Source organism: Nuphar pumila, chromosome 3 (genome assembly GCF_984573655.1).
Source record: "Nuphar pumila chromosome 3, dmNupPumi1.hap1.1, whole genome shotgun sequence".
Taxonomy (NCBI): domain Eukaryota; kingdom Viridiplantae; phylum Streptophyta; class Magnoliopsida; order Nymphaeales; family Nymphaeaceae; genus Nuphar; species Nuphar pumila.
In genome coordinates this window covers 35,299,469-35,313,283 of record NC_143251.1, presented here as the reverse complement: position 1 = coordinate 35,313,283, position 13,815 = coordinate 35,299,469, and the positions used below count along the sequence as shown (strand labels likewise).

The window sequence follows — 13,815 nt, the reverse complement described above, 5'->3', positions numbered from 1 at the left end:
ATAAGTCAAGTTTTTGTTCCAGGTGTTCCTCTTTATTTTTATTTATTTTTATTTTTTGGGGTTTTTGTCCCATGCATTTCAAAAAACCACTGCTTTAGGGAGGGTAGAACATAGTAGGACACCTAAAAGGTGTCTCGTTGGATGCATGTATAGCAGTACTCCAGGCATCCCATGTGTTTGATGTTTGAGTCAGGCATGGACAGCAGCGACCCACAGAAGCTGTTGTCAACGCAATCAAACACCCCCTTAGCACAACTAATTTTTTTTTTTACATTTACACGGAGAAACTACCCCCAGGATCAGAGACCTAGTCGCGCTGGCTCTGCCTGTCGTACTTATGATCGCTGTCCTAGCAGCATAAAACTCCGTGGCCTTACCCTTTGCCTCCAGAGAATAGCCACGCTTCAGTTTGCACAAGGGGTGAACCTAGACCCTGCCTAGCGGCCTAGGTCTCATCCCACTAGGCCAAACCCCTTTGGAGCCTTGTCACACCCAACTGTTTTTTTAAAGAAGCACACCCAATTCAATCATGAGATAATAAGATGTAGTTCTTGCAAATTTCTTATGATACCATGCTCTATGATTTTGTACAGGCAGTTGTGAGAATTAACAAAAAAAATGTCACAAACCTACCAATAAAACATCCCATTCGACCTCCTATGCAGGACGATGCTCTACATAAAAGCGGTGATTTTTTCAATCTAAAGACTAATCATTTAGGAGCAAGAAACGGCCGTGGAATAGCCAGCTAGGGTGTTATATGGGTTGTAATTCTTAATGGCCCACAGACCTTAGCTTTGCATGACATTAAAATGTAATGTCAAATTCATGAGGGAATGTATTTATTAAGAACCCTACCAAAAAAATCATAGTTGTAGGCATTTTTTGCTTAATCCTTAACTGCATGTGTTTGTCATTACTTATTTATTAAAAGCCATGTTTTGAATCAAACTAATCTCATAAAAACTTGAATCTTTTATCAAGTTTTAGTGCGACAAGAAGAATTAAACTTTTTTCTCATTAAAGAATACATTTGAATATGAAAAATACCTAAAGTAATACACGTGTATACTGAGTAAACTATGACAAACACTCTACAAATTCGGATTAAGCAAAAGGCACCTGCAACTATGGTTTTTTGTAGGATCCTAATGGGAGTCCTAAAGAAAATGGGTGCTAAGAAATCACACTGATGCACAAGCCATCCATCTAAAGGTCAAACCAAAAACAAGAAGTGCATGGTAACCATAGGCTCTTATCATCTCTTCCATCCCAAACTGATAGGGATGTCATGGAAGATTATGTTGCCATGCTTGGCATCAATAATAACATTTCATCTCATAAATTACTCACCAACTCCTTGGTTTGGCTTGGGTTGTTCTCTCTCATACTAGATGTAAAACAATTGAGCACGGTTCACCAACACCCAACAAGAGAGAGAGAGAGGCCGCAAAAAAGTACACCTCTAAGTCATCAGCATTGATTCTCAATAGTTCCACTCATATTGATGATGAATCCCAACATTTAAAGGCATGAGTTATCATACAGTTTCCACTCACAATATGCAACAAGTCCTCACAATGAATGCTTTACAAGAGCAGCAGCAACCTTACAGTACTAACAGGAAATGGTGATGATGACTGGCACTTGGATTTGTACACTGAGCTATCAAGGGATCTCCAAACCGCCATCTTTGGGCCCAGGCTTTAGGACCACAACAACCAACCCCATTATGCTTTCTGAAATAGACATATCTTTAGAAAAGCAGTCTTCCAACTTTTTTCAGAAATGAGGGATAATACTCGAGTTTTCTTGAAGATTATGGAAGAGTAAAACAGAAGACAGCGACATACCTGGCCAGAGTTTGAAGCTTGCCCATGACCCCGGTGTGGACGCGCATTGAGATCTATCATTTTCGTCTCCGGCTTCTCATTATGGTCAGGTTTAGCATCATTGGCTGGACCAGTCAGTGCCCGATAGTTGTTTTGCATTCTTTCTTTGGGGGGGCCTTCTCCTGGAATCAATGGTTGAGAAAGTTGATTCTGTCCACGCTTCTGTTCTGATGGCTCAGTAGACAGCAAGGGCTGATCATCAAAAGGATTTGCTCTGTCTCCTGGAAACTGAAGAATAGCTTAAAATGTGGCAGCTTTTAAGGTGTCATAAAATAGTGGAGTTAGTTTCATGTCCAGTACATGACCACTAACCTCAACCCTCTGCCTCAACAGAAGATATCTCTCATGGGTTCTTTTACTTCCGACATGTACAGTCTTGTCACATTGCAAGCAGAGTGAACTTCCATCTATTTCACAATAGAAGAATGCTACACTCGATTTGCAAGAGAAACAATTTCAGTATCTCTCCTCAAAAGATTAACGCAAATCCTTTTAGAAGAATAGACAGCACACCTGGGGCGTTTTCACAAATGTCACATTGAGGTACTGCACTTGGATTAGCAAGAGATACTCTTACATGCCGGCTTGCCAATTTGTTACACATATGGACCTGCAATTTTGAATATTAGAACGTAATACATAATGTTGGCGTTCCATTGCAATCACAGAGCTTGTAATCCAAGATGCACAGAAGAAATCCAGTCAAGGGAAGAGGAGTGAAACATACCCATTTGTTGAGTTAAAGGAAAAAAGGAACAAAAGAAGATAGAAAGCCTGCATAAGGATGATGGTTGATCCAAGAGATTAAGCATCATCAGGCAGTTGCACCATTCACCAAAGGCAATTGAGAGCAAATCTCTCTCTCTCTCTCTCTCTCTCTCTCTCTCTCTCTCTCTCTCTCTCTCTCTCTCTCTCTCTCCGGACCAAGCACCAGGCTGCAAAAGGCTGCCATGGATCTGAACAATGAAGCGTTGGAGGTAGTTCCATCAGTGGATCCGTATGATCTTTTGGACGAAAGTTCACAGATCCGGAGGATGAAAAAAGAAAGGAAGAGGTCCAATACATCCCTCTAACTTCAAAAAAGGGAAAACAGAAAGGGATCTGGAGTCAGAGATACTGATGGAGACTTGAAGAGTGAGATATAGCCATGAAGACACTGATGTTGGAAACTCCTGCAGAAGTTGGCAAATAGTGAGGCTCAATTGAAAATGAAAGAAAAACAAGAGGAGCAAGCTTGGACTCATCAATGCAGGTCCAAACAGAGCCTTATGAATAGGACTGAATAAATCAGCAAGTCCGTGGTAACCAAGGTGGGAGGTGTCATATCATACAAAAACCAAACACCAGCACAAACAGGTCAAGTGCAAGTCATTCAGTAATCCATCCACATCTATCGCCAGGCCTAAAATTAACAAGTTCACACATACACCATCAAGAAAACTTGGTACATTGAACATCAGACTGCCAGCAGTCCCAGCTCTAGTAGCAGCAGCCATTCAAACTACCAGAGAATTTAACAAGCATACTGACAAATATTGTGAAAAAGAACATGGTTTTTTGCTGAAAGCAAAAAGGCCAACCAAACCACAATATGTTGAAAAATATCATGATTTTATCATAAATTATCATGATATATTCAATCTTATTATGCAAATCTCCCAGAAAAAGACTAAATGGTTTCCTCATTTTTTTTATTATTCTTTCTTGTATTCTTTTAATTTATTTAGTATTTTTTTAGACAAGATTTAACCAATAAAAGATGCAAGAGAAATGAAAATTTCCCAAGAAATTGATGGTCAATAAAATGCCATTGGTTACCATTGTAACTATGAGAACAAGTGATGGGTGCATCACTTGTCAAGTACTGTCAGCAAACTGCAAAAGCATGAGGCTACAAGCAAAATAGGGCTACGGTCATCAAGGTGACAATTTAGCCATACATACGTCAAAAGAACACCAACAGTTGTAATAATAGAGCAGGAGCTAAATTGAAAAAGGCAGCCAGGTTTGAACGCTTTTAGTGCCTTACACAGGGTCAACCATAAATAAAAAAGATCAGCTCACCTAGCAGACCAGGTGCCTAGACATGTTTTTACTAGATCAGTGACCAAAAAAGCAATTTTGTTCCCTAAGCATCTGTAGCTTCCATCATCGTCACCAAGCCTTATCCAACTACATGAGGTCAGCTTTACAAGTCATATTTTTCCATTCCTTCCTATCAGGAGCTACAACTTTGGACACTATCAAATGCAACACAATTGACATCAGAATTCAGATTCAAAAGGTTATAGTAAATGATGCAGGTAAGACACAACCCTGAAGATATTCTCATTCTTAGGGAAATCAGAACCTAAAGATACACCTATTCTTAGGGAAAAGCAGAAGATTTTAAAATGACAAAACATTGAGCAACCGGGCAGCATACTGCAAGAAAATTGAAACATACAGAAAAATATAAAATAGACATAGTTTTCCGAAATAAAAAAGCCTCAGCAATATGCCAACATTCCACAACTAATATAAGCCTAATATTATAAAAACAAATCTAAAAGAACATTGAAAAAGAATGAGAAAATGGGTGGTGTTGATGAACCAAAACTGAATTTTAAAGTTCTATACACTTATTAAAGTATTGTCTACTTGAATCAAGAAAAAAAATAAGGAAGTTGAGCTTCCAGTTTGGAGGGGAAAAAAAAGGAAAAATCAGATTGAAGCAAAAATAGGTGCTTAAGGACGCTTAAGGAACTAGAGTAAAGCCACAGCGGAAGCATCCAATATACAAGAATCAGAAACATGATGTACTTTTGAGGGGAGAGGGGATGCATTTGCAGCATTTTTATTGAGATGTGATTAGAGACAATGCTTGGATCTGGATCCGTCCAGATCCAATGTGATTCAAACCCGGGCCCATTGTTGTTATATTCACTTGTGATGCTGTGCGTTTTTATTTTTATTTTTTATGTTCCTTTACTGTCCCTGTCAGTTATGTAGCTCTTGTATATACATGGGGTTAATGTTGTAATTTTTCATCACTGGCTGATATAAAATAGAAAGGATACCACATGTTCCCACATTAGAAAAAGTGAATATGAAGGCCTGCCTATTCCTCTATTATCTTCTCTTCTTCCTATGCAAGAACTCTGAAAACCCAGAAGATACCAAAGTTTATTAACCGTATCAAAGCGCTCGGCCGATTGATGAGACTCTTCTAAGGTACATTCTTATAGATCTTGGTGGATGTATTTGGCCAGGTTTATGTTAAATTGTACATATATATATGTATATATATTATTGATGTATATATTTTTTTCTTTATTTTATTTTTATTTTATCTAGTTCATTTAAAACTAGATCTAGTTCTAAAAGAACTAGAGTTGTACTAGTCAACACTTTGTTGACTAGTCAAAGGAGACATTGGACTAGCTCCAATGGCTCTATTTCCAGCCGTTGGAGCTAGTTCAACGACTCTTTTGAGTCCCTCTCCTTCTTGCCTCTTGCTTGTATATAAATAGGGGTGTTCCCCCTCTCTTGTATGACAATGCTTCTTGCATAGTGATGAATAAAATAAAATTTATTTTAGCCCTTTTGTGAAATACCTCTTTTATGGGTTTGGTATTGAGTGTGCCCTTTTATGGACACTTGTGTGTGTTCCTTTGAATCTTTGGTGAGCATATTGAGTGTGAATGGAAGATTTTTGTTTCTTTACATGGTATCAGAGCCTTGATTGCTCGTCTCTTGAAGATTGCTTGTTGCTTTATTTTCATGCCCAAGGAAGAAAGAAAGATCTTCTTGCTAAATCAAAGTGTTCCTGGAATTATGCAAGTGTGGCTTGTTGGCTCGGGTGATCGTGGTGGTGTGTTCATGCTAGTTCGTGGTGGTACACTCGTGTTCTATTTTTTCTCATATATTCTCTTCTCTCACCTCTTTCACCTCATTTCTTTCTCTCATTGTAAGAATAGATGACAATGACAAAGTCACCATCATACCCATGAAACTCAATGATACAAACTTTGAAATGTGGTATTCAATAATGAAGCACCACATATGGGGAAAGGGATTATGGGGATTAGTTGATGGTTCCGATCCGGAGCCTAAACTAGTCCTCACAAAGGTTGAAAATGAAAAAGAAGTGCTTCTTACAGATGATAAGGCTAAGGCACTAGCCACTTATGAAAAAAAGTGGAAAGAGTGAAGAATGGGGCACGCCGAGATTATGTCTTGGTTAATCAATAGCGTAGATATTAAAAAGTGCTCTAGTCTCGCAAAGTTTGAGCATACCAACAAAGCATGAGAATACCTTAAAAATATGTATTCCCTTAAAAATATTGCACATGTATACAATTTGCAAAACAAAATTGGGACAATGACTCAAAAGGATAAAAGTATTAGGGACTATTACAATGAATTATCCAAACTTTGAGAATAATTATCTATCCTTGAGCCTAAGTGGCATTGCCCGGAAGATATAGAGCACCGACAAAAGCAACTTGATGCAGAACATTTTTATTAATTTATAAATGATTTGAGACTGGAGTTTGAAAGTATTAAACCCGCGCTTCTTCATAGAGAAAAATTTTCTTCTATTGTTGGCACTGTTGAAGAATTGAGTATGGAGGAGAATAGACTAAGAGGGCATCCTTTGAAAAATAAATATGACTTTGTTTTAGTCGTCTCTAAACCGGAAAACTACATGCGTCCTTACAAACCACCTCAATGGAAATAAGGAAATGAGGTTGACAACAAACCTTATTAGAAACAAGGTAATGAGTATGACAAGAAAAAGATTATTTCTTATAATTGTCGTGAGTCAGGACATACCAAACCTTAATGTCCTAGATTTAAAAAAAGGGAAGAAAAGAAGGTGGCTTCGGTTGGTTTGTCTAAAAAACCGGGTGATTTGAACAAATCTCATGATGCACTTGTATCTATGTCACAACTTATGGAGATTCTTCAACCTCTTCTTAAAGGAGTATCTTCCTCAAATGGAGCATTGACTGAAGTTGCAGTTTATTCTTTCTCTGATCCTAGTAAAACTCTTTGGCTTCTTGACTCTGGTTCTTTGTTTCATATGACCCCCAATCAAAATATTTTATCTGAATATTATAGCAACTCAAGCGTATTAAATATTTTCACAGTCGATGGTACATCTCTTGAAATAAAAGGTAATAGAAATTTCGAAAAATACTTTACAAATTTTTAAAAGATTTATTATTCCAAAAGTAAGGTATATTCCTAAATTAAATTTAAATCTCTTTTCAGTTTCTCAAATACATGACCATGAATGTAATGTCTTCTTCTTCTAATGGTTGTTGGGTGCAGGATCGCCAGTCAGGGAAGCTGATTGGGAAGGTCATAGAGAAGGAAGCATCTATTACATGGATTTTTTTAAAATGACTAAGGATACATTTTGTTGCAATGTTCAAAAAATTGACTTGGATTTATGGCACAAATGACTTGGTCATCCTAATGTATCCAAAATTCAATATTTTTCAAATCTAAAAAAAAATTGTAACAAAGTTTTAAATGTAAAGACTGTATCCTTGGTAAAATGAAGAGATTATCATTTCATGAAAGAACTTTTATTTCCTCTAGACCCCTTGAGTTAATACATTTAGATGTCTGAGAACCAACACCAGTTATATAAAAGGGTGAATATGCATAATATGTGATTTTTGTTGATGATTTCACTAGGCATACTTGGATCTATGTTAAACATAAGTTTGAAGTCTTTTCTCATTTTCAAATATTTCACAACTTAGTCAAAAATAAGTTTAAAAATGACATTTCTATTTTTTACACTGATTCACGGGAAGAATACTTATCAAAAGAATTTAAAGATTATTTGAATTTACATGGCATCACACATCAAAAGTCTTGTCCTTCCACATTACAACAAAATGGTTTGGCTGAATGAAAACATAGACACATCATAAAAACAACTAGAACTTTACTGATAGCAAGTCAAGTACCAACGGATTTTTGGGTTGAAGCAACACTAACTGCCACATATCTCATTAATAAAATGTCATTTTCTTATCTGCAAAATATAACACCAGTTGAAAAACTTTTTATATTAGTTTTTGATTACTCTAGATTGAGAGTTTTTTGATACAAATGTTTTGTTTTTACTAACAAAAAATGATAAGCTCTCCCCTCGGGCTGTTCTCTGTGCCTTTTTAGGTTATGCAGATAATAAAAAAGGCTATCGATACTTTGATCCCAAAAGTAAAAAACTATATATTTCAAGAAATGTGTCCTTTTTAGAAAAGAAAAGTTTTATTTTTTACTATGAAGAGGAAGTAGCTCACTACTCATTCTTATTTGATTTAATTTCAAGTTATGAAAAATGTGATTACGAATGTGACCTTGATAGTGGTCTTAATGAATGTGATCTTGATAATGGTCTTGATAATATAATTACTGAAGAGAAAACCCATAGGAACAAAAACTATTTACAATATTCTAGGCGTAGGGACCTTAATCAACCATATACACTAGAAAAATATATTGAACAACCTAAAGTACAAACCAGAAGATTATTTAGGATTTCTAAACCACTTGGAAAGTTTGTATCGTATGACTTTTTTTCTCCAAAATACAAGGCATTCAATGCATTAATTCATTCATATGTAAAACCTTCAACCTATACTCAAGCTAAAGAACATTCTGAATGGATAGAAGCCATAAGAAACCTACATGTTGTAGGTGAGTATGAGTGATGGAACCCTTTAAAGATATAAAGTCAGACTAATTGTTAAGGGATATTCTCAAGAATATGGCATAGATTACGAAGAAACTTTTGCTCTAGTCGCTATAATGACTACTGTTAGAACCAGAGTTATCGGAAGCGCCTAGGTAAGTGGAGAAGCGCGCTTTCCCAAAGCGCACGCGCGTTCCGCGCTTCCGAAATGCACAGGGAAGCACCCTTTTTAAATGGAAAGCGCGCTTCCCTTTTATGGGAAGTGTGCTTCAATTTAATGGGAAACATGCTTCCCCCTCGCTTCCCCCATTTTTTCAATTTTTTCAAATTTTTTTTGTGTTTTTTTTTTTAATTTTGATTTTTTTTCGCTTCCTAGGTCGCTTCCGGTTCGCTTCCTGGGTCGCTTTTGAGACGATTCTCGATTCGCTACTAAGTTGGCAACCATGGTTAGAACTCTAGTAGCCTTAGCATATATTCTAAAATGGCTTATATTTCAAATGGATGTCAAAAATATTTTTCTTAATGGAAACCTAGTCGAAGAAGTTTATATGGAAGCACCGCCTGATATAAATATTCTTATGAATAAAGCTCTTCATTTGGAAAATACTCTTTATAGTCTTAAATAAGCACCAACCGCTTGGTATGACTGGTTTACTCTATTTATACTTGATATTGGATTTAAATCTTATTCAACTGACACTACATTGTTTGTTAAGATTTTTGATGCAAGTATTCTTATTCTTATTCTTCTTCTTTATGTGGACGACATGATCATCACTAGATGAAACAAATAAGAATATAGTGATAGAAGAAAACAACCCAGTACCTTCTTTCTTCCTCATCAATATCAAGCCAACTTGATCAATTCCGACCTGACTTACTCTAGAAGCATATTTGCAAAGCAAAGGAATATATAATTAAGAAAACCTACGGTCTCACCTCTTTCTCTAAAGCAAAATCTAATGTAATCGATGGACACAAAGAATCACCAAACAATCTTTAGTAAAATTATCCTATATAAAACCATTTATAAAAAACTACCAAATCCAATTCGAGATACAGCAAAGCCTTCAATCAACGCATCAACGAGCATTTTACACTACAGAACCAACCAGACATCTCAAATCTCACATAGTTCGCAGCGAAAAAAAAACAAATCACCCATCCTCAACACAATATGCAGAAACAACCAAACAAAAGAAGTGCAAGAACAAGATTGGCTCATCGCGCACCATATCGTCGCAGGATCGGCAGAGGGCGGCCTCGTCGGCGGCGCAGAAGAGGATCGCCGGCGCACCTTCGCACACATCGCAGATCGTTCGCATAATTTCCCAGCAATGCGGAGACGCTCTCTTTCCCGTCTACTTCACCCTCTCTTCCATCTCACCATGCCGCCGAGGCCTCCCAAGGATCTCACCCTCAAAAACCTAGTCCTAAACCCCAGAAAGAGAGTGGGGGAGAGAAGAAGAGCTGAGCAGGGAGTGGTGGGAAGAAGAAATAGGCTTCCAGAAGGGGCAGCGGCGCTCGCTGGGTGGGGGAAGGAGGGGGTGGGGCCCGGGAGTGCTCACCGGCCACAAATCACCGACGAGTGGCCCACAGAGTCTCACCGTTGCCACGAAATATCTCCTGTGGGACCCACCTGCCTTGACTGCTGCAAACGGATCGGATTTGTTTTGCTTGATCCGATCATGTATCCCGGAAAAATCGGGTCCGGTTATGGATGTGGAGTCGGATTGGATCTCTTTGTCATAAAGGATAAAAGAGAAATTTTTCAAAAAGGCACCTAAGCTTTAAAAAATTTTAAAATACACCTAAAAATATTGCGATTAATTAAAAAGGCTTAAGAGTTTACAATAATTAAGTTTGTTGTTAAATGTGATACAAAATTACTATTTTACCCTCAACATCATATTTTCAAAAAATTATACCTAAAAAGGTGAAAATATCATGTGCAATATGATTGCCCAAATATTTGGGCATTAAGCACCTGATCACCCTCCATCTTGGGGAGAGGGCCCATCAGGTGTGGGGCCCAAGACCTGATGGATGGCGATCAGGTGCTTAAGCATAGATTTTATGCAATCATATTGCACTTGATTCTCTCTCCTAAAAAGAAGGAAGGAGTTTTTGAAAGGTTAATTAGTAAATTAACTCTCTTAACACTTTTTGGGTTAATGATAACCAGGGGCGGAGCCACGTTTTGGGTAGGATAGGCACGTGTCACCCTGACCTAGAAAAAAAACCCAATGGGTAATGGGTTGGGGTGGGCATAGACCTCAATCGTACGTGGGCAATGCTCAGTGTAATATTTGGCATTTTTTTATTTTTTATTTATAAAAAATCATAATATAGATAGATTTTTCATGCAATTGACATGTCTAGTTGTGTTCTTACATATTTTTTGATAAGAACAATATTTATTTTGTCAAAAACAGAGTTGTAACGAGTTTGAAGCGTGCTCGACAAGTTTTGAAAGTATTTTGGTCAATTATAAGTTTTTCTGGGAGCATTTTCGTCCTAGAGGACATAGTCGTCGAACCCAAAGTTAACCAGGTTAGTCAACTGTGTGAGGGGATATATCCAAAATTGCTAGATTTGTTTTGATGGCATTCTTATAGTTTTGTTTTGGAAAAAGGTTATATTTGGGTTGAATGAGTTTGTTTGGCCAAAATTTGCCTTTGGAGGGCAAATTGGTTTTTTCGATTGGGAAAGCAGTTATAATTGCCGCCCAACTTAGCCAACCCCAGCAGGTCAAACCTGTCAGGGTCAGCTAAAACCTTGCCATGTGGAAGGCCCTTTGTTTGACTGTCTTTGCTCTTGGGTTTGACCAACTAGGTTGGGACCTAGTTAACCCAATTAGTGGGCTAACTAGAAACCCATGCTCCTAACCAATTTAAATCTGGTTAGAACCCAACCAGATCCAGATCTTTTAAGCTCAGACCTAGACCCATTTGGGGCTAGATCCAAATCCTTTTGGTCAGACCCTATAAGAACCCCTCTGAGTTTACGTATTCCTCATTTTTTCTCTCTCCTGCTATCTCCCTGCACTCTCTACACTCGCTCTCGCCCCCCCCATCGCCCCCACATTCTCTCTTACCTTTAGTGGATGACCCACCTGTTCCACCACTATCGTGTGGTCGTGTTGCACCTCTATTGGAAGTTTGTTGTAGCTGGAACGTTGTGAGGAGATGCTCAGTCTGTGTTTGGGTTGTGTTTCGTTGTGGACAACTCTCTTGTTTGTGCGTGATAGTTCGGAGTTTGAGTTCGTGTGTGTGAATTGTGCATAGTGTGTTTAGTGGCCTTATTCTTGTCAAATAAGTTATTCGAGGTAGGTGCACAATTTCTCCTCATAGGTAGTGGGCATGCTAGGATTACATGTAAGTGTGATGTGGTTTTTGTGATAAAGCATGCTTAGAATGTTTTGATAAGTTGAAAAGAATCATTTTCTCTTTGTAATGTATGCAGTTGTGGATGTGCATAATCAATTTGAAACATCCCTAGATGTGTTGGGGTTGGGTTCCATTCAAATTTGAGTTTGAAACCTACAATTTCAGAGTTTCAGAAATATGGAACCAAGATGAAATGGCTTAGGGATCGACTTCTGTGTATTTTTTTCAGGTTTTGGTGGACCCAAAGGTCGACTCCTGCAGAACAGAGATCAACTCCTCCTTGTCCTACTCTGGTTAGTGTTGTAGGCAGCCAGGGAGTCAATTCCTGGGATTCAAGAGTCTACTCTTATAGTTTACTAAGTTGGCTCTTGAATTCAAGAGTCGACTATTGCACTTCATGAGTCAACTCCAGCAGCACAAGAGTTTACTTCTGTATGTAGTTTTTGGCATGTTAAGCTCAAGAGTAGACTCCTATGCTCAGGAGAGTCGACTCCTGAGTGGGTAAAGTGATGAATAATGATGGATTGTATGCAGTTTTTGGATTGTTATGCTTGGGATTTGGTGGAACCAGCCCAGAACAATCGTGCATAGATTGGTTGGATCAGTGCATGTTGTTCTTTTGATTTGCATTCATGTTTTTTATGAACTTTTTAACTGAATTATGTGTTTTTGTTTATATCTTTGCTAAAGTTAAGCTTTAAGAGCAAAATATATTTTTGTTGCTATTGTAAATTGTGTGTATGCAAATCTGTATTTGTTTTCTGTTGCAAGAATATTTATATTTCTACCTTTTGCAATTGTTGAACAAACTCAAATTTTGTAGTGCTTTGTTGTTACAAAAGTATGTTAAAGATCTAATTTTTGTACCTTATTATGTTAACTGAAAATCCCTTCATTTGTTTTTGTTTCAAATATGTTAAAATCTCATCTTTTGCACCTGTTAAAGGAGTTGAAATTTCTGTAGTTCTTTCATGGTATAAAAGGGTTTAAAATTTTGATTTTTATACATGTTATATGAACTAGAATTCTGTTTTAGCATATGGACTCTTTTTAAATATGTTTCTTTGAAATCTAGACTAACATTTTGAAATCTAGACTGTTAGTTTTTGGAGAAAAATTATTTTTCAAAGACAAGTATTTTTAGAAACTGTATGTGGAGCAGATTTCTTGTGAAGAATGGATGCTTGAACATGTTTCTTAGATTTACATGCTTCTAATTGTATTGATATTTTGGCTTTTTGGGTAAAACCTATGTTAGAATAGATGAGTAAGGTTTTAAGATTGAAATCTATGTTTGAGAACTTGTTAGAGATGAATCTTCGGTTGAAATATACCTATGTTCTAGTTGTGTAGCCCAAATTTGTATTTATGTCTATGAGAACACAAAATATTGTTTTATGCTTGATATTTCATGAACCACGTATATTGGGTCATTTTTTCTTACCCCTGAAAGTTGGGTTTGAGCTTGATGTGGTAGTACCACCGTCTAGTGAATTTTTTTTTTTAGATCATAATAGTGTTTTTGTGGAGCTACCCAAATCTTTAAAGTGTAGGAGTTGACCTCTGTTGAGTAGGAGTCGACCCTTGCTATTTTGTATAATTTTGGGCAGACCCAAGGGTCGACCAACTTCCTAGGGGTCGACTTCTCTCTCTAGATAGGGTTGACCCCTATTTTGAAAGAATTGACATTTATTTTTGGAGAGTGGACTCATTTCAAAAGAGTCAACCCCTATTTTAAAAGAAGACACTTTATTTTGGAAGAGTCAACTTTCTCTTTCTGAGAGTCGACACATTTTAAATGAAAGCCGACCACTGTTTCTATTGAGCTGATTAT

General features: G+C 37.3%; 1 protein-coding gene across 3 annotated transcripts; it reads right to left on the bottom strand.

Annotated features, from left to right (window-relative positions):
- Positions 1–1,479: 1,479 nt before the first annotated feature.
- Positions 1,480–10,048, bottom strand: LOC149842562 (B-box zinc finger protein 19-like). Of its 3 annotated transcripts, none has more exons than XM_089999286.1 (5): positions 9,825–10,048; positions 2,406–2,502; positions 2,205–2,320; positions 1,854–2,120; positions 1,480–1,739 (listed from the first exon to the last, which is right to left on the bottom strand). In XM_089999286.1, the coding sequence occupies exons 1-5, from the start codon at positions 9,915–9,917 to the stop codon at positions 1,731–1,733; spliced, it is 582 nt and encodes a 193-aa protein (XP_089855412.1). In that variant the 5' UTR covers positions 9,918–10,048; the 3' UTR covers positions 1,480–1,730. The 3 variants fall into 3 exon arrangements, with proteins under 3 accessions (XP_089855412.1, XP_089855413.1, XP_089855414.1); XM_089999287.1 differs by lacking the exon at positions 9,825–10,048 and adding an exon at positions 2,620–2,735; XM_089999288.1 differs by lacking the exon at positions 2,205–2,320 and having other exon boundaries at positions 1,854–2,113.
- Positions 10,049–13,815: the final 3,767 nt, after the last annotated feature.

Bases quoted from the DNA above. Each gene is read 5' to 3' on its own strand.
- LOC149842562 (XM_089999286.1), bottom strand. From the start codon at position 9,917: ATGCGAACGATCTGCGATGTGTGCGAAGGTGCGCCGGCGATCCTCTTC. The intron at 2,503-9,824 runs GTGCGCGATGAG...TCAAAATTGCAG, and splicing joins GCCGATCCTGCGACGATATG to GTCCATATGTGTAACAAATT. The intron at 2,321-2,405 runs GTGTGCTGTCTA...AATCGAGTGTAG, and splicing joins CATTTGTGAAAACGCCCCAG to CATTCTTCTATTGTGAAATA.